The sequence below is a fragment of the Cydia strobilella genome, chromosome Z (genome assembly GCF_947568885.1).
Source record: "Cydia strobilella chromosome Z, ilCydStro3.1, whole genome shotgun sequence".
Taxonomy (NCBI): Eukaryota; Metazoa; Arthropoda; class Insecta; order Lepidoptera; family Tortricidae; genus Cydia; species Cydia strobilella.
Window position 1 is genome coordinate 45,020,163 of NC_086068.1, and position 26,336 is coordinate 45,046,498.

The window sequence follows — 26,336 nt, forward strand, 5'->3', positions numbered from 1 at the left end:
TACCAGACCATACCATACCATACCATACCATACCAGACCATACCATACCATACCATACCATACCATACCATACCATACCAGACCATACCATACCATACCATACCATACCATACCATACCATACCATACCATACCATACCATACCATACCATACCATACCATACCATACCATACCATACCATACCATACCTAACTATACCATACCATACCAAACCATAAAAAAATGTAATAAAAGTATGAAGTTCATGGCCTTCACTAAATTAAAAAGCTACATTGTTTAACTCCCTGGAGTGAGGAGTCGCACTTTCCTCACTCCAGGGAGTGACGAAAGTAGGCTTGTTCGAGCTGCTGAGGTGAAAAATAAATAGTTGAGCTGCAAAATTATTATTTGGCCAGCAAGATTTAAAAATGATGGTTGGTAGAAAAAACATGTCTCAAAGCAGTTTAATTTAGACGTATTATGCATATTTAAGGAATGGTAATCTGATATAATAGGGTGGGTTACGATTGATTTGAAAAATCGATAGTTGCAGGTGGAGCGAAATCAATCCACGTGACACGAGCAGCCAATCGTGTGCGTGCATTTCATTCGATGATTGGAACTGCGACCTTAACAAAAACGAACGGCTACTAGAAAAGTGGGTTAGATTAGGTTAAAACTGCGAACTTTACAGAAACCTACTGCTACTAGAAAAGTGGGTTAGGTTAGGTTAGAACTGCAACCTTCACAAAAACCAACTGCTACTAGAAAAGTGGGTTAGGTTAAAACTGCGACCTTCACAAAAACCAACTGCTACTAGAAAACAAAGTATTTGGGCAGAAAGTTTTTGTTCTGCATTGATTATTATGGCCAATATAGGTATATTTTTTTGTTAAAAAATCAGCTGATCAGCAAAGGGGGTAGGTTAGGTTGGTTAGTCATTTACCGATCAACTGATTTTTCAGCTAACCAATTTTTGCAAATCTGTTAAATTGTAATCCAAAATGAAATAATTAGCTTTAGCTTTTATTTATTATTTATTTTATTATTAGCTTAGCCACTGATTGCGTAACAAAATTTGATTAATGTTTGATCGCTTACTGCCGATCAAACAATTAATTTGCCAACCAAATCCATTTAGAGCAGCTCAGTATGACATTAATTGCGAACTGGTTTAGAAATACTTGCTAACCTTAAGTTGCTGACCAATTATATATTTTGGCTGACCAAAATATATATTTTTGATCATCAAAATATGAAAATTTTGCGATTAAATGATACCCTAATTTTATAACACAACTCGAATAGCGGTCTAGGGATTATTTTTAATTTAAGATAGCGCGATGTCATGTACTGCTCCACATGCAAACCGAAACGGGGGCCAAGCACTTACAGCCGATTTCGAAGGTTCTAGAAGTACGAATACCACCACCGATTGTGCGGCATTTAGGGCCTCTGGAAGAAATATTTTTAAAGAGGAATATTTTTTTCACATTCACCCATTCGAAAAAGGGCTTTTTCACTTCTCATGCTCGTAAAGTTCTCCTTTGTGCTAGATGTAGGCTGCACAAAATGCTACTTTTATGCTCTAGTGCACAAAGTAATATTTTTTTAAAGACTAAGACAATCAAATCACTGCCATAGTACACAATAAAACATAATCGGATAATATTGTTATTCCACTTAATTTGGCCCTTTGTTTTAATAATCCGTGTTTTATATATTACTAAATCATTAAAATCTTACAACACAGCATAGTTATTATAGAAATAAACTACAAAATGTAGTTATAATTTGGCAGTATGAATAAAGACTTAAAGCCCCCTCCACACGAATTGCGACGCGAAGCCACGAACGCGAGTGAGGACAGTTCGCTAATTAGCGAAATCGACACCACACTCGCGTTCGCGGCTTTGCGCCGCGATTCGCGCACGAGTGTGCAGTGGGCTTAAGGTAATATCACGTATTAAAAATAAATAAATAAAAGAATATTGGCGGGAAGCTCTTGTTGCGGCTTTGCAATTTGTTGCTGTTTTACGATTATTATTTTTAATAATGTCGTCGAGTGAGGAGGAAATTACAGTTTCGCCTAATACTTTAATGGAAAGGAAAGCGAAAAATGTTATTTAGCAGTTATTGCCGCAGAAATCCAAACAAAAATATCTTACTGTATACGAAAATTTCATGAGTTGGAGAGCCGAAAAACTAGTCGATACTTTCTCGGAAGGTGTTTTCTTATTATATTTCGACGAATTGTCCAAGTACTTGAAGCTGCCTACATTATGGAGTGTGTACTCTATGCTTAAGAGTACGTTGCAGATGAAAAACGACGTGAATATAAAACCCTATGTGAAACTTACATGTTTTTTGAAAAGACTTTCTAATGGGCACAAAACTAAAAAATCAAAGGTTCTCACGGCAAACCATGTGGAAACATTCTTAAACACCGCTCCCGATGCTCAATATTTGGCTACAAAAGTACGTAATCTTCTATTTGTTCAAATTTCACATTAAAATGTAATTAAACGTATTTTATTTGTTTGCCATTGTTTTATTTTACTCACAATCGAAGTGAAAAGCAGTGTGTATAACTCAGGCACAAACGCCTATTTTTATCCTCGGCTATATATACATTGCCTCGTATAAAAATGAATCGCTTTGTGCCCTTGTTGTACAATCTACTATTTCTTCCCTGCTAGGACTCTAGGAGGGATCCAAGTGGAACTTTTCTTCCCTGCTAGGAGGGATCATAGTGACAATTTTCTGTTCTAGGACACGATTTTATTTCTTTTTTGCATACATTTTTTTTAGCTTAAGTAATATTTTGGAACATAATAATATCTTCATAGTTCGTAGTTCATGTGAAAAGCAGCATGTGTAACATGCTCACATGGTAGCAAAATTATTTCCACCTTGGGCGTTAACACTTGAATCCCTCACTACGCTCAGGATTCTCTTTTAGAATCCTTCGCTTCGTTCAGAATTCAATGTACGCCCTCGCCGTAATAGTAGATTGTGTCACAAGGGAGCAAAATGACATATTTACGGCGAGGGCGTACAATTGAATCCTAAACGAAGCGAAGGATTCTATAATAGAATCCTGAGCGTAGCGAGGGATTCTAACATAGAATCCTGAGCGTAGTGAGGGATTCAACTGTTAACGCCCAAGGTGAAAATAATTTTGCTACCATGTGACACATACTGCTTTTCACATCACCTATGAGGAAATTACATACATATATTAGGTTTCAAAACATCATTATTTTAAGCAAAGATCGATACGGACAAAGTGCCAAAAACATGTATACACGACCTTAGTATAGGTAGGTACATACTTCTGGCACTTTGTCCGTATCGATATGTTCAGACGTGACTGTACTGACAAATCAAAAGTACCTACAGCTCATAATTATGTACCAAATATCTTTTCAAAGACAGCAGCAAACACCTAAAATGATACAATGAAAATCAAGTGCATTATTTTTGTAGATTTTTCTGGTAACAAATTAGCTTAAGTACCCTTTTGAATTAAATCTTCGGAAGAACACTATGAAATCTGATATCACATATTTATTATTATAAAGTTATTGATTTAAACTAAGTATTTACAAATTTATACACAATACAGAACCGCATAATTATGCTTTGTGAAATATTTGTACAAAACTTTTTAAATATAAACTTTTTAAATTGCATAGACAAGTATGGTTGCGTTTAAGGAGACCTAAAATGTCAAAATAAAAATTAAATTATTAAACTAATGTTTTTTACGTTTCTTTGTAAATATTACGCTAATAAAAATATTTACTTAATTTAAATATGCTATTAATTAATTTAAAATACGCTAATTACATTTATTGTTTACAATTACAACAAAATATTATTTAAGTTAGAAAATTGTATGCACGTAATCGATTATAAAGAAATTGTAATCGATTATATGCATACTAATTTCACATGTCTTTGTGTCAATATTTCATACGAGCAACAAAATGTCCTTGAACAGAAAAGTGCCACTTTGATCCCTCCTAGCAGGGAAAAAAAGTTCCCTTTTCGAATAGGTGATGTGAAAATAAGCATTTTGCTACCCTGTGACACAACCTACTATTAATACAGTTGCTAAAAAAGTGTTACTTTACGTTACTAATGTAATGTGTAATGTATGTTACTAATGTTTTTACTTTTCCAATTTTTTTATTTTTTTTTATGACGGTATATCACAACAAAGGTTTCGGATGTTCTTAAACTTTAAATATTTTTTATTTTGCCATTTGACATTCATTACCGTTAAATGTGCCTACCTTGTTCCCACTAGATAATTGTGCGCCAACAGTTTTTTATTTAAAGCTACATTAAAACTATATCACAACCTCTCATTTAATAGGCCAGGTGACAATTTTTTATTAAAGTTATCAATCGATCAGGTTTGTTTTTGGGATCAAATGTCTATATGGGATCCATGGGAACATATAAAAAATGTCGTTAAAATGCACTTATTAAAAACTAACGACACAAGCTATGTATACTAAGAATCATATTTATGATAAGATATAGGATATAATATTGTTTTTCTTTATGTTATTCTCGAACTCCCCATCGGCACACAAACCTCCATAAGGTTTTGCCTACGATGGGTCTTGTAATGATCTAAAAAAACTGTAATTTGCTTCCTTATTCAATAAATTAAAAAAAAAAAAAAAAAATTGCATTAAAGCAATACAAAAGTCAGAAATGATAGTCAAAGTCCGAAGTCCGACAGTCTTACTTCACTCGCGAAACGCTTCTAACATAAAAACCTTTTTAACACACTTGCTCAAAACGACGTTTTTATTTCACCGATTTTTGGCTCATAATCCTAGATATTAAACACGCGTGCTCTTTCAGTGTATTTTTCCACTCGTGCTTTTTCATTTTATTATCGGACTGAGTTAAGAAGCTAACTGATTGCTAATAATATGCATGGAAAGGGAGCCTTCTTTAATTGGTCGGACTGGCGGGCACCGGCGCGCCCGACCGCCTGCGCAGTGCGCGGCGCGCGACCCGCCCGCCGCGCCGCCCGCGGCCGGGGCGAGCGAGGGCCGGCCGGCAGTACGAGTATGACAGATGAGATGAAACACACAATACTAACTGTTTTAACTATTAAAATTTGATTAATATGAAAGTTTCTTTTTTTTCTCGCAAGTGTGTTGAAAAACGTCGTATGAAACGCGTGTGCATTGGTCATTACACACATCGGCTTTTTTATTGCGCGCTCGCTTACAGCTCGCGCGCACAATATCGCCTCGTGTGTAATGACCAACTTAGCACACTTGTATCATAATGTACTATTACAGTACATATGGTGCTACTTTCTCGCACTAGTGCGTAAAAGAGCACTTTTCGTGCATATGTCGAAATTTTAAAGGGCCATATGTACATCCTGTACTTTTTTATCATTTCCATATATTATTTTAATATCGTGTTAGAAAATTAGTCGTAAAATTACAGACATTAATTTCGCATTTACATTATTGTATTAGTATTTTATACAATCGTGATATAATAGAGAGCTTTTCAGTCGAGTACCGTGTTTAAGCAACGAAGCTTGCTGAGTTGCTTAAGTTAAGGTACGAGATTGAAAATTTTGATTATATCACTATTGTATACAATACTTTTTCTACGAGACAAAAAAAATTACACTCAACTAGTAGAATCATATAGATAAACAAACCAAAAGTATACAGGATACGCGAGCTGCCGCAGCCCGCGATACCTTCTTACTCGTACGCGCAACGGCCGAGGCCGCCGCGGGCCCGCCGCCCCCGACGGGTTGGTCAACGACACCTCCTCGTAACTCACGAGGCCCTGGTACCTGCTCCTTGCTAAATTCAATTTTAAGACAGTTTTTTTCTCGATTTTAGCCACTGTAGCCTATGGAGACTAACAAGCAACGCTAAGAGGTTTTCTTAGGGTATGGATGTTGCTATATGAAGGGTGTCACATGCGCATTTCTGACTTTTGAAGCAATTGTTTCTACTACAACAAAAAATAAAATGTTTTTGTTTGCCAACCAATCACAAAGCAGATGCGACGCAGCAGCGTGTTTAAGTAGGCTAATTTGCATTGAATCGAGTCTCCTTAAACAAAAAATATTTCATCGAAATGTATGAAGTTCTATTTTCAAAAATTTTATAATTGACTAAACCGTATCGATAAAATTCTTATCCTTGAGTCGGAAGTGCCATAGACTATCCAACGTAAAAAGAGTAAGGTTGTAGTGTAGCATATCAAGTTGTAATACACAGATTATACTCGACGAGTAGAAAAAATAATTTTTAAGAAAAAAAAACCGACTTCAATGGGGGATGCCGCTGAAAGCATTCTTAGATTCCAGACAATGAAATGAAAAAGACAGCATCTTTTGCCTAATTATGTAGAAAAGGAGGTAAATCGACCCACTTTTCTAGTAGCATTTCGTTTTTGTAAGGGTCGCAGTTCTAACCTAACCTAACCTACTTTTCTGGTAGCATTTCGTTTCTGTAAGGGTCACAGATCTAACCTAACCTAACCTACTTTTCTGATAGCAGTTCTGTTCTGTAAGAATCGCAGTTCAAAACACACCCACCCACCAAACCCACATTTCTAGTAGCATTTCCGGGTCCGGGTCTGGGTCCGGATCCGAGTCCGGGTCCGTGTCCGGCTGTCCGGGTCCAGGTTTGGGTCAGAGTTCGGTCCGGGTCCGGGTCCGAGTTGGGGTCCATGTTCAGACCCGGGTCCGGGTCCGAGTCCGGGTCCAAGTTTGGGTTTGGGTCCATAAGGAAGAGAACAAATCGCCAAACGTGAACTATGTGTCATTGAATAGTTCCATTCTGATCATCATCAACAGTTCCACTTCATCAAATGTCACTTTTTTAAATGTAAATGCTGGATTTGTTGATGAAAATACAAAAATCACTATATGTATGCCTTTCACATTTGAGGAGTTCCCTCGGTTCCTCGTGGGTCTCATCATCAGAACTCGAGCTTGACAAAAATATGTCTTAAAAACTTAAGTTGCTTAACAAACATAAAGAAGTGGACAAATCGCCAAACGTAAACTATGCGTCATTAAAGAGTTCCATTCTGATCATCATCAGCAGTTCCACTTCATCAAATGTCACTTTTTAAAATGGAAATGCTGGATTTGTTGATAAAAATACAAAAATCGCTATATGTATGCCTTTCTCATTTGAGGAGTTCCCTCGATTCCTCATGGATCCCATCATCAGAACTCGAGCTTGACAAAAATGTTTCTTGAAAACCTAACTTGCTTAACAAACATAACGAAGAGGACAAATCGCCAAACGTGAACTATGCGTCATTGAAGAGTTCCGTTCTGATCATCATCAGCAGTTCCACTTCATCAAATGTCACTTTTTAAAATGGAAGTGCTGGATTTGTTTATAAAAATACAAAAATCACTATATGTATGCCTTTCATATTTGAGGAGTTCCCTCGATTCCTCATGGATCCCATCATCAGAACTCGAGCTTGATAAAAATGTTTCTTGAAAACCTAACTTGCTTAACAAACATAACGAAAAGGACAAATCGCCAAACGTGAACAATGCGTCATTGAAGAGTTCCGTTCTGATCATCATCAGCAGTTCCACTTCATCAAATGTCACTTTTTAAAATGGAAGTGCTGGATTTGTTTATAAAAATACAAAAATCACTATATGTATGCCTTTCATATTTGAGGAGTTCCCTCGATTCCTCATGGATCCCATCATCAGAACTCGAGCTTGACAAATTTTTTTCTTGAAAACCTAACTTGCTTAACAAACATAACGAAGAGGACAAATCGCCAAACGTGAACTATGCGTCATTGAAGAGTTCCGTTCTGATCATCATCAGCAATTCCACTTCATCAAATGTCACTTTTTTAAATGTAAGTGCTTGATTTGTTGATGAAAATACTAAAATCACTATATGTATGCCTTTAACATTTGAGGAGTTCCCTCGATTCCTCATGGATCCCATCATCAGAACTGCTTTTTGACAAAAACGGGACCAATCTGTATGTATATACTTACAATCAAAAAAAAAATTTTCAAAATCGGTCCAGAAATGACGGAGTTATGGAGTAACAAACATTAAAAAAAAAAAAAAAACACAACCGAATTGAGAACCTCCTCCTTTGAAATCTTGAAGTCGGTTAATAATATTTAATAATTTCCTAACATGATTAGAGCATCATCCTGTACTAGAGCGAGTGTAGAACCGGTCCGGACAGAGCGGCCGGCCGGCAGAACAATAAGATAAGGAAAAAATGTTATATACGGTGCAACGGTGTCGGTTTGTCTTATGTTGTTGTTATATAGGTAGTTTGAAATCGAAATTTAAACAGATTTTACTACGCAAATATGAAAACATAACCTAGTTACTTACTTTCTTACCTATTTTCGGTTGCTAAATAAGTAAATAAAGTTTTATATAATTGTTACTGAACTTAGACCTTATCTCAACGAGATAGTATCTACGCATGGACAGTTGATACTGTCTCGCATAATAGATTTAAGATACCTACGTATAAGTATGTTCTTAATGCTATACCTAACTACTTAACTGATTACTTAATTTTAGTGTACCTATTTAGTTTAAGATTATTTTAGAGCGCACCGCCAACAAACTGTTTCACAGTTTGGCGAAAGATAGATATAGCTCCGTAATAAATGGATACAGTCTAAGGAAAAAACGTGCCTCGAAAATCAAGAAAATTTGATTCTCGTTCAGAGGGCGCTACTAGCTTTGGCCTACTGTCGTATAGAAGGCGTTGACGGTTTCGTTTGTTATTTAACAATTTTAACGCATTTCAGCGAAAGAACATGGGTCAAAATCATAAAAATAATTAATGCAAATAAAATAAAAGCATTTATCCATATTTAAATACATTTTATCGTATTTTTATAAATCTTCATTTTTAGTTTTAAAGTGTGTCGACAGATGACAGTGAATTTACTGGGGTTACAAAATTTACTATGACAGTACCGCTCTAGTATAAGTTACTCTATGGTTTGGCGAACATTAGATTAAGGTACTTATAATGTTATAATTTTTGTTAATTTTTTAATTAAAAAAAAATATATATATTATTATTGTATAAAATCTACTGCGGATGGTGTACCGAGACAAACCTTACTGGTTTAACGGTACTTTTGTAATAAAGTTGTATATTATGTGTATTTACCTGAATAAATAAATAAATAAAATAATCCACATTATTGTGATAAATTGCTCATTTGCTATCTGTTTTACTAGATTTTGTTATAAAATTCAACATGTAAAGTATCATCATCCCTATTTCCTATTGTTATTGTTACAACATGATAGCAGTAGTCTCCTATTATAGTGAGTATTGTATTCTTTGGTGGTGACTAGTGATGGACAACTTAAAATAATAATTATAAAAATTGAATTTCGTATTTTGGAGCCAAGAAAAGACATTTTACGGTACCTACGTACAAAAAAAATCCGATAAAGTAGTTAAATGCTTATTTGTTATTTTTACATAAATAAAATGTTACCTATACTCGAAAATCGTACTATATGGCTATTGAGATATATTATTTCATATTCTCTCTGATACATTTAAAGAAATGCCTTTTAATATTTTTAAGAAGAAGTTTTTTAATTATTTAATTGAACATTGTTATTATTTTGTTCATGAATTTATAAACAAATGTAAATTGTAATGTTAATTTTTTAGTACCTACTCGATTATGATTGTAAAATAATAGTAGGGGAGAGGGGGGGGCAGCCTTATATGTACACTTTTTAAATATGGTCATACATAGTTCAAAATATTACCTATTGAAACCAGTTTTAAGCCTCTACACAACAACCTACGCTATTAACCTATGTAATTACTGCATTTGCACATATACAAAGCTAAAGATAAAAGTACAAATTTTTGCAACTGAAGGAATAATGTTCGATACTGCCCCAGGCTTTGAACTTACGTGGGGCAGATTTGAAATATGGGTCGTAAAGGCAATAATATCAAGATATCCGTGTTTTTTTATCTGTACTTAGTACAGTTTGTAACTAGAAATAATCGTGTTAACATTTTACTCCATGGGCGTAGCCACGGTGGGGCAAGGTGGGGCAGTTGCCCCACCCTGATCTCTGACCGCTTCTGGTCTCTGATCGGAAAATTAAATATTAATTTAGGTAATTTAAAAATTACTCCGCGAATCGAGCGCGCATGCACAGAGATCGTGTCTTTTATAATTTTTGGTCTATTAGAGTTATTTGCGATTTCCGGACAAAGTTAAGGCCAGTCCAGACGGGAGCAATTTTTCGCCAATCTGATTAAATTGTCTGATGAAATCAGGTGGTGCGGACGCAAACGCCAATATGGCTCGCTGATTTCGACCACCGATTATGACCGATATTACTGAAAAAATGGAGGTGCATACACAAGAATACCAATTTATGACGCTAGTATTCGCGTTTGGGGGCATTTGTTCAATTTAGAACGCTCAAATATTAAAAAAATAAAAAATATTTAAACGATTAAAAAATGCCCCCCAAATACTAGCGTCACAAATTGGTTTTCCTGCGTCCGCACCCCATTTTATCGGTAATATCGGTCATAATCGGCAAGCCAAATTGGCGTTTGCAAGGCCTGATTTGACCGGACAATTTAATCAGATTAGGGAAAAATTGTCTCCGTCTGGACAGGCCTGAAGTTAGATTATTTACAGGCTTTTTTTGTTCCTTGTTAGTACCTAAAAATTATTAAATCTACCCTAGTCTTGTGCTATTCTCACAACTACAAGATAGTAAGGAAAAAAAATGTTTCTGTTACTACTGCACTCAACCCCTGGTTTACCAATAAAAATAAACCAGGGTTCGAAACAAAACAGCCTACGTACACTAAAACTAATAATTGAAATACTCCGTAAAAGTATCGACTCGAAAAAAAAATCTTTGAATCGTAATATGATTTGCCTTATGGGAATATAGTTCAGATCCGGAAACCGCTTTCAACTTTTAGTATGTTATTTAGTATTGGGTTTCCAAAATTGCCGAGAGACAGCGGCGCCGGCCATCTACTTCAGCGGAATGACTCCCGCCTCTTTGCGAATATTCCATATTGCTCCCAAACTGCATTGCACATACACATGTGGGGTATTAAATGAAAGCCAATTAAATATTCTATATTTAATTTCTACACTGTAGTAGTTTAAGAGCAATTTACAAAAGAAATGAAAATGACGTAAAAAAAAAATCGATTATTTGGGTTTTACAACCAAACCAAAAGTCGGACGTTAAAGCGATGTACTACAATATTAAAGATGATGTCTCAAGCCATACACAGATATCAAAAAATCAAAATCAGACCAAAAATGAAAAAAAAAATTGTACCAAAATATAGGTATTTGCCAGAACAACTGCATTAAAGTATAAAAAAATCTAAATTGGTCATTTTCAAGTTTTGGAGACCCAATACCATGCCCAACAACATACTAAAAGTTGATGGCGGTTTCCGGATCTGAACTATCTCTTCGACCGTTTCCCATAAGGCATAGTACTATTTATCCGCTCCTCTTTCCCCTAACATGTATTTAACCTTTTGAACGCCAAGCATTGACGTAACTCGACGTGACACCGCAATGAAGCAAAATAAAACCTTAGAGAACAATAGTGATTACAAAACAGGATATCGATATTTTCACTGATTTCGTTTTTGACATACTTAGATTAGAAGAACCACTACACAGGTGTTTTACAATATAATATTAGATAATTCTGGCTTTTAGCTCTACTAAAAACCTTTAAATAACGTATTTAAATATCAAAATGTACTTGTAACTTCCACTCAAATCTCTCAATAATGCCACATCACTACTTGGTGGTGACGTCAGGCATCGGACGTGAAGTGCCGTCATGGGCGCACGGAACACTGATAAGCGCGCGTTACTCAGAGATGTGCAAACCCGTTGTCGATTATTATTACCTACTAATTAGCAAACTGCAGTATCGTTACAATAAAATAAATGCATAAGGGGTTACATTATCACAAAAGGTCAGTACCGTCTTTCAAACCAAGTTGTTTAAATTAAGCACGAAAACAAGTACCGTAACAGCACAAATAGCAGTTATTTTAGCAAAAACAACTCCTATTACAAAATGTATGGGATTAAGCCATATCTATTATTGATGGCGCTAGCGTGTTTGTCGGAACTGCGCGAAACGATTTCTATTAGGAGATTGTTACTTTCATATAATAATATTATTCCTCCATGACTCGGTCACATCACTAGGCGACGTCAAGTGCCGTTTTTGGCGTGGCTAGCTATGCTATTTACTGGGTAAGTCGTATTATAACATAATGTTGTTTTTTTTTAACCTTCTATTCATAGTTGAATTGTAATAAAGTTATACAATAAAGTAGAAGGGCAAAATAAAATAATGCAAATACAAACAAAGAAATATAGTTATTTATTAAAGAGTCTTTGATAAATTAAGTTTGGACGGCAAATGACGTCGGCGGCGTGAGTGGCACAAAATGTCGACGACGTGATTTACCGTCTTTGGCGGTCAAAAGGTTAAATATGGATTAATGATTTTTTTATTTGCAATAATTATTTTTATGATTTTGACCCATGTTCTTTCACTGATATGCGTTAAAATTGTTAAATAACAAACGAAATCGTCAACGCCATCTATACGACAGTAGGCCAAAGCTAGTAGCGCCCTCTGAGCGAGAATCAAATTTTCTTGATTTTCGAGGCACGTTTTTTCCTTAGACTGTATCCATCTATTACGGAGTTATATCTATCTTTGCCCTAACCCTTACTCTCCTGTAGATCGAAAATATTCGAGCGGTTTAACCGTACCCTGTATGGTAACAGGGTACGGTTGAAACAGCCTCCCCTACTTCTGCCCCACCCCTTAAAAAATGCTGGCTACGCCCATGTTTTACTCGTATTGCAGTTACAACAAAGATGGGTGTTTTTTGGAGTGTTCAAAGGTGCCTCAGGTGGAGTACTTCCCCCTTGAGGCAGTTTTGCACACACCATTGTTCAAATTTACCACAATAATGTTTTAACAGCGGATAATATGAGCGTTTTTTTTATATTTTGGTAAAATCAATAAATTGCAATGTTTTAATTATTTATAGTACACTAATATAATATTTTGTAATATGGTAAATACAGAATTTTAATAAAAATTATATTAACCAAAACTAAACGTAATAAGTACTGAACCACTTCGTTCATGGAATTTAGATAAATGCCTTATTATATTAGCATTTACAAAAACAACTAAAATATTATTACTGTTTCAATTACGTACCTACATGTCAGTTAATATCGGGGCAGATATGAACATTTCTTATGGCCGGGGTGGTTTGGACAGACTACTATTCAAGACTGCCTCCTACTTTTTTTTTAAACTACCCCAACACCTATTTAAAAAAATAAACGTCATTATTTTCCAGAATCATCCTTCGTCACTAAACATAATATATTGTTCTATCTAATAAATTAAGTTTCACTTACAACTTCCTTCAAATACAGCCTGAGAAACCTTACAAATCTGCACAAAAACCGCTAACAGGTAGCATCGAAAACAAACTAAGCTACAGTAGGCCGAGCACATGATTGACGCGACAGTATCCCGCCCCGAGATAGATGTGCTAGCCCGGCTGGTTCATTCATATTCTGTCAATCGTCAAATCTGTCAGGTAACAGTTGTGTGGGTCGATGTTGCAAGCCCAAAATATGGATTTGGATCATTATCATATAAAAAATACATTTTTAAACGCATTTGTTCTAAGCTGCCTCCAGTGATAGCTGCCCCCTTCTCCCCTATATGTCCGCCAATTGTACTACTTATTCATTAATTCTATATAAAATCTAATTGAAAAATTATGTATATAATTGCATGAAATTATAAATTAGAATCGTAGTCTGTAAGGTAAGGTTTATAGGATCTTGTACATAGTCAATTTATTTAGTATAGAAACAATATTAGTACGCCAGTCATGGCCAAACAAGCATCGTTCAAATACATAAATGCAACATATACACTCCAACGATATACACTTATTTGATGCAAATATTTAAACATTCATTCATACTCATTCATTCATTATATCACAATATTTACTACTAAAGTTTTTGATTATTTAGCTTTTTAGCTGATTACGACTATTATTGACACGTTGCGTTGGCGGTAGTAAATCGAAAAAATTAAAAATAAAACCGTCGCGCCTACTATTTCACTCAAAAGCAAATTGCATCAAAATAATTTATCTTTTATTGCAACTGTGTGAGTGTTTTTGTATAAAATAAGTTATTATGCGTGCGGCTCATAAAATAAATCTCGGAAATCGTGCATAATGACATATTTTGCACACTTGCAATAAAATATAGTATTAGTTTTCAACTCACGTAATTGTAAATATTCCTCCTAAGATTCCTGAGCATGCCAGGGTACGTCGGTCTCAACAGCTCCATGTAGGAAGACGGCCAGCGGCGGTAGCGCTCGTCGGACTCCAGGTCGTTGAGCCACGTCACCGCCGTGTCTCGGATGTCCAGCCCGTATTCCTCCCAGGTGAACGACTCGCCCACTTCCATGGACATTAGGGTGTTGATCAGTTTTTTTGACAGACCTGTAAGTTATATTTATTTATTTTTTATACCACGTCGGTGGCAATCAAGCATACGGCCCGCCTGATGGTAAGCAGTTACCGTAGCCTATGGACGCCTGCTACACCGGAGATAGAACACGCGCGTTGCCGACCCTTTAAGAACCTGTACACTCCTTTTTTGAAGAACCCCATACTGTAGCCCCTCGGGAAAACCTCGGCAGGGAGCTCATTCCACAGCCGAAGCGTACGCGGGAGGAAATTCCTCTTAAACCGCACAGTACGCGACCATTTAGGTGCTAGGGTGTGAGGATGAACACCCTGCCGATGGCGAGCGGTGCGGTGATAGAAGGCACAGTTTTCCTGGACACTCTTTAAAAGTCGACATCCATTATGCCTACCTACTTTGCGGAAAAGTGATGACGTTACAGTCTAAACACCTACAAGTTAAAGGTGTAAAATTATGGCAAATAAGATGTCCATTTCTTGATCCCATTTCTTTTTGTCTTGGGACAAAAAAATATACATCCAGGCAGCAACGACGGCCACACGTCCTAGTTGTACAGGACGAGTTGAAGAACACATTATCAAATAAATATGGTGGAGGTGCCCCAGTCGTACCGAGCGCATGCAATGTGTTCATGGGGCCGATGTCCTCGCGCAGCGCGGCCAGCAGCGCCAGCACGTCCACGTCCTCGGCGTCGTACTGCGCGCCCGACACCAGCAGCAGCGGCTCCGCGGCGCGCAGCCCCAGCGACGACGCCCACACGTCCTGGTTGAACAGCACCTCGTCGCGGAACGAGCGCGGCACGTTCACGTGTATCAGCGACTTAGTCTAAAAAAATTGATTTAATAGTACATTACTACAGAGACCGAATGCATATATACGGCCGACCGTAGTGAGGCCGGATAGTTATGAGGCCGACAACCCCTTTTCACGCCGATGTATGTATAGTGCTTTTCTCAAACATGCAATGAAATAAATAAAGAAATCTCCACGAAATCAAAGTTTTTATTCTAAAGAAACTAAAAGTAAACTAGGCACAAAATATAACTACCTGTACCTATCTTTATCACACGTGTCGCGTATTTACACATGTAGATTATCAATTTATTACACAAATTTTCAAGATACATTTATGTATCTTTGATTTTTCGCCTTGCATCCTTCTGACTGTAGTTTTAGCCACATAACTAAGATTACATAGTTTTTTATGTTGATATTATGCTTCACATACATCGTTGCCTTAAACATGGATTAATTAACAGGTATTCATTTAATATTTTCGTCGGAACTCATATTTAATAACACAATCAACAACGCACTATAAATCCAATAAAATAGAATTACAGATACACAATGAACTCAACTTTACCTCCAAAACGATTAAAAATATACCTACGCGTGTAGTAGACATTTTTACCGCTAATATTTAAATGAAATATAGTTTGTCAAAGGACTGTCTCATTTCAAACATAGACGGAGATAATCATACTATCTTTGTCTTACACTAGTACTAGCACCCAAAAGAAAAGGATGAGTATAGTTTTTTTGTTCTTATTTACTGACAAGCTGGTTTGACCAACTATATTTTAAATCTAATTTGTAGGTAAATTTGCAATTCAATATTATTGGAATTTGTTAACAATGTTTTATTTATAATTATTTTGTAAATTTGTAAAATAAAACTGCAAAATATATTTTCTCAAACATGCTATTTAATATTGATATTACGTTCTTTATATTAGGCTGGGAAGTATCACGACTCCGGCGCGGCTAGACGAGGGGCCTGTAATGAAATTTCATACAAAGTTGCAGGCCTAGGCCGGGAAGTGGCTCTTTTTTAATTTCCACATCACATATATTTGTGACACAGCATCATGGCATTCAGCCAAAAAAAAAACTATAACCAATATTTGCTTATGGTTCGGAATGACATTCTGCCCCTTAAAAAAAACAATAAACGATAATTAATATATTTTGCAGTTTTATTTGTATCGAATTTACAAAAAATATATAAATAAAACATTATTAACAAATTCCAATAATATTGAATTGCAAATTTACCTACAAATACAGATTTAAAATATAGTTGGTCAAACCAGTTTGTCAGTAAATAAGAACAAAAAAACTATACTCATCCTTTTCTTTTGGGTGCTAGTACCAGTGTAAGACAAAGATAGTATGATTATCTCTGTCTATGTTTGAAATGAGACAGTCCTTTGACAAACTATATTTCATTTAAATATTAGCGGTAAAAATGTCTACTCAAACACGCGTTGGTGTTTTTTTAATCGTTTTGGAGGTAAAGTTGAACATTTTTCATTGTGTATCTGTAATTCTATTTTATTGGATTTATTGTGCGTTGTTTATTGTGTTATTTAATATGAGTTCCGACGAAAATATTAAATGAATACCTGTTAATTATACTCCATGTTTAATTAAGGCAACGATGTATGTAAAGCATAATATCAACATAAAAAACGATGTAATCTTAGTTATGTGGCTAAAACTACAGTCAGAAGGATGCAAGGCGAAAAATCAAAGATACATAAATATACCTTTGAACATTTGTGTAATAAATTGATTAACTACATGTGTAAAATATACGACACGTGTGATAAAGATAGGTACAGGTGGTAGTTATATTTTGTGCCTAGTTTACTTTTAGTTTCTTTAGAATTAAAACTTTGATTTCGTGGAGATTTCTTTATTTATTTCATTGCATGTTTGAGAAAAGCACTATACATACATCGGCGTGAAAAGGGGTTGTCGGCCTCATAACTATCCGGCCTCACTACGTTCGGCCGTATATATGCATTCGGCCGGCAACCCCTTACTTCCCGGCCTCTGTAGTAATGTACTATAATTATCGTTTATTGTTAGTTTTTTAAAGGGGTATTGGCAGAATGTCATTCCGAACCATAAGCAATGGTTATAGTTTTTTTTTGGCTGAATGCCATGATGCTGTGTCACAAATATATGTGAAATGGAAATTAAAAAAGAGCCACTACCCGGCCTAGGCCTGCAACTTTGTATGAAATTTCATTACAGGCCCCTCGTCTAGCCGCGCCGGAGACGTGATACTTTCCAGCCTAATATAAAGAACGTAATATCAATATTACATAGCATGTTTGAGAAAATTAACTTAACACCATCTGGTGCAAGCCGGGGTGCAGGCAAACCGAAAAGGAGATGGCGGGACGACTTGGACGCATTGGCGGGAAAGTACAAACGACAGGGCTGAGTAGAGAAAACGAGGGGAGGCCTATGCCCAGCAGTAGGACACTAAACTAGACTGATTTTTTTTTCATATATACGTTTTTTTAACCCATATGCACTAGTTTTTTTTTCAGAACTCTTTGAGGTTACAGACTTTCTCTCCTTTTTCATCCAGTGGGTCGGAAACGAATAAAATGTGGATACAAACAAGAATATGAATGTTGTTTATTAAGAAGTATGCAGAGTTTTGCAGAGAGGGAGAAGAGAGAGCAATTTCCGTTAGAGAATTAGTGTTGAATGTATTGTTTAAATGGGGTCTCTCTCGTCTTGATTTTTTTGTCGTCTTAGTGGGTTAATTTTTAAGATAGCGACATTCGTTATATGAATGCCTAAATTCATTCATTTATTGTTTGAGTAGGAAATGGTAAATTTTTACTTGTCTATATCGTTTACCTGCATTGGAAAGTTTTGCGCAATTGAAGCGAGAACCCTGAGTGGCTCATCGCCCCCAGCATCGGCTGCATCGGCCACCGCGGCGGCCGCCTGCATGCTCAGTGCTTGCATTTGCCACACCTTCAGAGGCGCAAGCTCTTCGCTCGACTCGGACAAGTGCCGGCGAAAACGCTCCAGCGGCGTACGCAAAGCAGGAAACAGATTCCTAAATGTGAACATATTGTTAGCTGACTTCTTATCGATCGGGGAAAAATATAAAAAATAATCTATTACTAGAGTCGGACCAAGATATTAACTCTGCATGGCACTTGCAATGACAAAACAGTGTGGCAATGTCAACATTAATGTCAATTGTTTATGAAAATATGACGTTCATAGTGACACTTCCTCAAACCTCCTCACCCTCCTCATCCTCTTTGTTCTATTCAAAAAGTGACATTCCCTCAAACCTCCTCACCCTCCTCTTCCTCTTTGTTCTATTCAAATACTAACACTCCCTCAAACCTCCTCACCCTCCTCTTCCTCTTTGTTCTATTCAAATCTGTGCTTAGCTTAGACGGAGTCGAATACAATATGAAGTGTTTCATAATTACTAAAATTGATCTGACTGTAAAGATGTCATTTGAAATGATTAAAAAAGGCAACAAAACATGGAGAACGATTCCTAGTTGACTATGGAACCCTAAACAATGAGCTTATCTATGGAATTTCCTGCTGACAGATTTGGCCGCATTGACATACTATACTATTTTCATTTTTACAGGCTTTTATGGCTGTTTTTTGTAATCAAATCAAAACTAGCACGGTATTGAACCGGTTCTGATTTAGCTGAAATGTAATGTAAGGTATGCTACATTTCACTTTAGAGACAATAGTACATTTCGATGCTAGTGCGGAAAGTATGTCATTACTTCACGAGTACCGAGATATACTCGGGATGAGTGAATAATGACATATCCGCACGTGTGTCGCACGACGTTTTTTAATACAGTTGCGAAAAAATAAGAAAAGCAACAAGTATTAAGGAATGGAATTCGAAACTTTTTATATTATTAATTCTGTGACATCATTGACATTTGACATTATGAAGAGGTGTTTTTCTAGCTTTTATTCGACTAGAATAGATTTTGTTATTATTATTAAACCCACTTCAATGAAAGTTTTTTTTTTTCAAATGCATGTTCTATAAGACAGAAACAATTGTAAATATCAAAACATTGTACTATTATTACCTAAATATCATTATTTGCGATTATTTGTGTATCGTATATTTATAAAAACAATATCGAATGTTGCCTTTGGAAACTTAAAACATTCTTGCAGTAAGAAAATACGCCTCTTCTTTGACAGGCGTTCCGTTCCATTCAGACAACTTATTAAGAACGGTTTTTCAACATTAAAAAATAATCGTGTTATAATACTTATAATGAGGAAGAGGTAAGTAATACAATATGAAATATGCATATTTTTCGTATTCTTACATTAACAGTAGGTTTTTATGTTGATTACGACGTTTAAAGGAGAGGTTAAAGAAGCTATGGTTATTCTGATTGATTAATGTGCCTATATTTGTATTGTATGTTGCTTTATATTTTTCTACTTCTTTCCAATTTTTAGTGTATTCTCCCCATTCCTTTTTGTGTAATATATTATATGTTTATCCTATTAATTTTGTATGTATTTATATCCTTTATCTTTCTGGTACCTTGTTGTACATTTTGCTACATTTGTCACCCTCTTTTCACTTTCTCCTCTCATCTACTCAAAGGTTAACTGGAAGAGATCCCTCAAAGGGATAAGTTCGCCTTTGTACATCTTATTATTTGTACCATGTAATTTTTAATGTGTATATTTGTACAATAAAGAGTTTACTACTACTACTACTAAAGGAAACTAATATAAACACTCATCAATAAGTAGTCATGAATAAGTATAAATTTAAAAAAACTGGAAAAGTAAAAAGCACTAGTTCGCGAAAACCAACTTTCCGCACGCTAAACAGTCACGAAAAGTAGCACTTTTTGAGCAACTGTATTAAAAAGTAATGTTACGGTACCATAAATCTAATACATAACATCATAGTAACTCAGTAAAAAAACCTGCCAAGTGCGAGTCAGACTCGCGCACGAAGGGTTCCGTACCATTACGCAAAAAACGGCAAAAAAATCACGTTTGTTGTATGGGAACCCCACTTAAATATTTATTTTATTCTGTTTGTTATAGCGGCAACCGAAATACAACTTCTTCTTCCTCGCGTTATCCCGGCATTTTGCCACGGCTTCTGGGAGCCTGGGGTCCGCTTGACAACTAATCCTAAGAATTGACGTAGGCACTAGTTTTTACGAAAGCGACTGCCATCTGACCTTCCAACCCAGAGGGGGAACTAGGCCTTGTTAGGATCAGTCCGGTTTCCTCACGATGTTTTCCTTCACCGAAAAGCGACTGGTAAATATCAAATGCTATTTCGTACATAAGTTCCGAAAAACTCATTGGTACGAGCCGGGGTTTGAACCCGCAACCTCCGGATTGAAAGTCGCACGCTCTTACCGCTAGGCCACCAGCGCTTTTTTTCCGAAACCGAACCGAAATACAACATCTGTGAAAATTTCAACTGTCTAGCTATCACGGTACAACGGAGTATAAGTAATAATCCCGTTTTTACCCGTTGGGTATCAAGGCAGGCGGTGACTCGCCACTCTTTAGATGGGCAGGCGGCAGGCACCTGATGTGCCGACATAAAGACGGCCAGGCGCAACACCAAAGTTACTCGCGGCGTTATGCCCTTTAACACTTCCACCTTCCACCCCTGGAGCATGTAGCTCAAACGACTCCTCTCTGGATGGCCAATTAAAGCAAGCCAGAGCTGAGTCCTGCCCATTGGGGTTCCCCACAGACCGACGAAAACACGCCTGAGCCGGATACCTTGATCGACTCTCGGGAGCACTCGAGTCCGTGGGGTCGTTACTTCCCAACAGCTCGCCACAAGCTGACCTGCGGGCTTATTATTATTATTATTTGTATGTCTTTCCACATCTCGGGACCACGGAGTCCCGCACCTTTGGGAGGCGTGCGTGGGGCCGTAGCCAACAGCGCAGAGGCCCTTAAGACAAATTAAAAGCAAGGGATACACGTGGCGGATAACCATCTCCGAGCGCACAATATGATACACCGAGTTGGTCCCCGCCAGGTGCAAAGACTATAGGGTATTTGATATTTTTTTATTAACGGTAACAGTCGATCAGGTTTGTTTTGGGGATCAAATGTCTGTATGGGACCCATTCCATTGTCATAAAGCAATACAAAAGTCACAAATGATGGTCAAAGTCTCGCACCCGCACTTTACTGACGAAACGCTTCTATAAAAATGGCAACACATCGTGACGTCTCCATGTAACGTCGCTATTGCTTAGAAGCCGTTTCGATGTATGGAAAACAAGGAAATTGCGATTTTGTCGGTGAAATACGAGTATTGCGTTTATGTATATTGTTGCCCTACAGCCATACAATTTTTTTTAAATAAAATGTAAGAAATCGTATGGTACCATAATTTTTTCCTATTTAGAATTTTCTATTTTTATTATCCCATATAATTATTAAGCTTGCATTTTATTATGATAAATTGCTCATTTTCTATCTATTTAACTAGATTTAGCTATAAAATTCAACATACCGTGTCAACAACCCTATTGCAGTGCAGCACTTTTGTGCTGTGATGGGAACTAAGGTCATAGGCTGTTGATTTGCAAGTTGGATGGACTGGATAATGGGCTATGGGAGGAGTATAGCGGACACCTGTCGTGACAATCAGTCTTAAAATTTGTCTTTCACAATTTGGTGGTGACTCGCCTACTCATTTAGGGGTTATTCACACTAGTTACTACCAAGTTCTTACCAGTGGTAACTACTGGGAAAAAAATCCCAGTAGTTACCACTGGTAAAAGGTGGATATTTTTTTTCCTAGTAGTTACCACTAAAATTTTGTTAGCGTTCAATACTAATAAAAACAGTATAAATATAGTGATTTAATCAATAACTACATAAGTCGATTAGTGTTTCAGTAAACTGCCTTGAAAGTGATAAAATATAACTATTAATAAATTGCATAACGTCATAATTATACGAACGAACAAACAAATCAGTCAAAAACCGACAATTTTTGATAACTTTTATAATTGAAAAGGACCTTAGTGCCGATGGCGCTTACGCCATTATCACCGATGCTCCTATATAAATACAATGTTGCGCTACGCAGTGCGGCGTAAGCGCCCTCGACAAAAGGTCCAACTTCATAGATAACTTCACAATTAATAAGATGAATTTCATCCAAACGTTAATTTCTCCTTAACTATTTTAGTTTTTGCACTTGCACCGGTAAAACAGTTTTAATATTTTTGATCACTTTTAAGGCTTTTAGGATTTATTTTAGGAAATAATAACTATATTTATACTGCTTCTATTTCTACTGTTTTTATTTAGTATTAAACTCTAACTTCTCCTCGTCTCCTCTTCTTCTTTTTCTTCTTCTTTCCCTGTTCCCTTTATTTGGGGTCGGGCCTCCTCACTCTTCTGCGCCAAGCTACTCTGTTTTGGGTTGTCTCTTTTGACATCTGGGATCTTTTGAGGTCTCATTTTATGTTTGGCCACCAGGTCGACGGACGGCGGCCTGGGCCTCTGTTATGTTCTGGAATTTTTAATGCGACTTTGACGACATGATCATCACTACGCCTGTTCACGTGGCCATACCACCTAAGACGATTTTCAGTGAGTTTTTCGGTGATTGGTGCGACATTAAAGCTCCCCCGTATATACTCTTTCCGAACTTTATCCAATCGGGTCACACCTCTCGCCCATCTCAACATTTTCTTCTCGGCTACATGGCACTTCTGCTCGTGTGACTTTTTGACTGTCCAGCACTCGGAGCCGTACATTAGTGCAGGACGGACTGCCGTCTTATAAACTTAGCCCTTAGTTTTTATGGGCATGCGTGGATCACAAAGTACTCCCGTCGGCGATCTCCATTTTTGCCAAGCGACGTTCACTCTGTGATTGACTCCTGGCATCTGTTGACAATACGGAGCCCAAGTATTTAAATTTTTGCACTTTCGTTATAGGCGTCGACCCGATGTAAATAGGTTCAGATGTTGTTTGCCCGCTAAATGGGCATTTTAGATACTCGGTTTTACTTCGACTAACTCTAAGACCGTGTGTTTCCAATGAATGCGTCCAGGTGTTCAGCATTTCCTGCAGGTGTTGTGGTGTGTCGACTACTAGCACTATATCGTCGGCGTACAATATAGCCCAGGGCACAGGTAACTGAATATCCTTTGTCAAATAGTCCATCACTAAATTGAATAAAAACGGGCTTAGTGCGGAACCCTGGTGCACCCCTACTTTGACTTCGAACTAGTAGAGTGTTGAACTCTAACAACATTTTGGTGGTAACTACTGGGAAAATAAATTCCCACCTTTTACCAGAGGTAACTAGTGGGATTTTTTTCCCAGTAGTTAACAGTGGTAAAAGGTGGGAAAAAAATTCCCAGTAGTTACCACTGGTAACAACTTGGTGGTAACTAGTGGAAATAACCCCTCATTTAGTGGGCCTCATAATGGCCGCATGCACAGTGTGACAATAGGGCAACACTGCAACACTTCGGAGCTTGTCAAGAGGTGAGTTTGTGGTAGCCAGATCCCGGTAATCCGTTCAGCAGGCCGCCGGCGTTATGATATTTTACACCTACAACCTGGAGCATAAGTGCTACTCTTGCGACTCCACTCTGGCCGGCTAGTGCAGGCAAGCATAAAGGTGAGGGCCAGATGAAAGTGCGCTATAGAACAGGGTCCGCGGTGACGCCACCCACCATCAGCTCGCCACAAGCTGCCCCCGCGGGCTATTATCTTGTACCAACAATTTAGAAATCACTTACTTTAATCTTCCAAAGTTAAATCCATCAATCTGATTTTGTGGGTCATTCTCATCATCTTCCTCATTAGCTTGAGAAGCTTCATTGCTCTCAGATTCCTTCGGAGTAGAGTCATCTTGACTTTTATATTCAGTACTCTTCAGTTGTAGTTCAACTCCATAACCAGACAGTCGCAGTTTGGGCTTACCACTAGTCTAAAAACAAAGTGTTCAGGTACATTATAATAAAAAATATATGTAAAACTTTCAAGCAAAAGCAAGAAGTGTATAAATCTATTAATAATATTGCCAACCTTAACATTCCACCTGGCAACATAATTGATTACTCCTCTGTCTGCATAAGCTGTCAAGATTTTATGTTTGCTAGTAAAATCTTTGGAACCAAGCTCTCCATACAATATGGCAGTAAGAGTTTTGTTGTCACTGCTTGGATACGAATGGTCCAGCAAATATGTCTCCAATCTGTGTTCTTCCTGTAAAAGTTAAATTTTTTACAGTACTTTAGGCTAATATTAGATATACCTAATCATATTTAATTAAATCCAATACAACAACAACAACAAAATAACAACACACTTACAGGCTCATATTTGTTATATGATTTGAGAATATCACGTAACACATCATTATCACAAACTTGTCTTGAAGCAATGGAAACAAAAGTAGGGCAAGCAACACTCTTGGCCCCGTTCTGTGCCGCAATCTCATCAAACATTCGGACAGTCGGTGACGTGGTGTGCATGGATAATGCCAGTTTAGCCATTCGCAACTGTGCTGGTGCCAGCAACGAGCTGGCAACACCAATGCATGCATTGTATATATCTATGTCAGTCTCTGTAAAAACAATTTCAATAAAGAAAATGCTGAAAACTGAAATAAATGTCATATACTAAGAAAAAGTGCCAGGCTGGAATCGAACCAGCATCCTCTGCTTTCGCGGCAGGTGCCTGTTCCATTTATACTATAATAGTTTCTACTTGTAATAAAAACAAATTATAATATTTTCTGAAAATAATTTAATTAGTTCTAATAGTAGCTTGGCGCAACAGGCTTTAGGTTACTTTTCGCTCATGTCGTCGCAGACATGGATATATTTGCGCTTTGGCTAATGTATTCATAAATGAATACATTAGCCAAAGGAATAATTACAATAAAAATATGTACATTTTTTTTTTCAACCATGACATGATAGCAATTATGTAAGCATTGTGGAAATTGAAATTAAGTTGATATTTCTTACATGATAGAGTTGGTTAATATTATTATTCCTTTATTTATTTTCAGTCTTAGGCTAGGCTTTTTACAACATGAGTATAAAAGTAAAATTTAAAAACACTTACAAAACATTACAAAAATATATAAACAGATTATAAAAAACCTAACCTAGGGTGCCGCCGGCAGCGGGGCAGGGCCCAAGCTATATTATTATTATTATTATCATCGTATGGCTTTATTGATGAAAAACACAAAAAAAAAAAACAGATTACAAAGACAAAATGAACATTATGTGTGGTTTAGTGTTAGATCTAAGTTTGATAGCCATTCCCTGGCATCCGCAGTTATCGCGTGCAGTTCTTTCACGTCACGCCTCCAGGAAAGCATCTCTTGGGACATTCCTTTACGATGTGCGTGGTTGTCTGGTCTGGCGCACCACAGTCCCAGATATTAATATTAATCCTTTGAGTTCCAGGCATAGACACAGACAAGGCAGAGGCATCAAAAACCTCGTGTCCCAGAGGTTTCACACTTTTTAGGGTTCCGTACCTCAAAAGGAAAAAACGGAACCCTTATAGGATCACTCGTGCGTCTGTCTGTCTGTCCGTCCGTCTGTCACAGCCTATTTTCTGCGAAACTACTGGACCAATTAAGTTGAAATTTGATATACATATGTAAGTTTGTAACCCAAAGACCAACATGTAACGTAAACAAATGAATTTTAAACATGGGGGCCACTTTTGGGGGGTAAATGTGAAAATTATAAAATAAAGTTTTTCAAACTAATATATCAAATGAAAGAGCTCATTGTGAGAATCTCAAATATTTATTTTTTATAATTTTAGAATAAACAATTTAGAAGTTATGCAAGAAAATAGGCAACAAATGACCATTACCCCCTTTATCTCCGAAACTATTGGGTCT

At 36.9% G+C, this 26,336-nt stretch overlaps 1 protein-coding gene across 1 annotated transcript in view; it reads right to left on the reverse strand.

Annotated features, from left to right (window-relative positions):
- The window catches only part of LOC134754807 (UDP-glucose:glycoprotein glucosyltransferase), a 106,708-nt gene that overhangs the window by 75,835 nt on the left and 4,537 nt on the right, over nucleotides 1-26,336 (reverse strand). The window contains exons 2-7 of the mRNA XM_063691184.1: nucleotides 24,778-25,031; nucleotides 24,491-24,670; nucleotides 24,202-24,392; nucleotides 18,278-18,482; nucleotides 15,223-15,436; nucleotides 14,405-14,625 (exon numbers count right to left, since the gene is read on the reverse strand). Of these exons, the coding sequence (XP_063547254.1) occupies nucleotides 14,405-14,625; nucleotides 15,223-15,436; nucleotides 18,278-18,482; nucleotides 24,202-24,392; nucleotides 24,491-24,670; nucleotides 24,778-25,031 (1,265 nt within the window). The remainder of the gene's footprint in view (nucleotides 1-14,404; nucleotides 14,626-15,222; nucleotides 15,437-18,277; nucleotides 18,483-24,201; nucleotides 24,393-24,490; nucleotides 24,671-24,777; nucleotides 25,032-26,336) is intronic.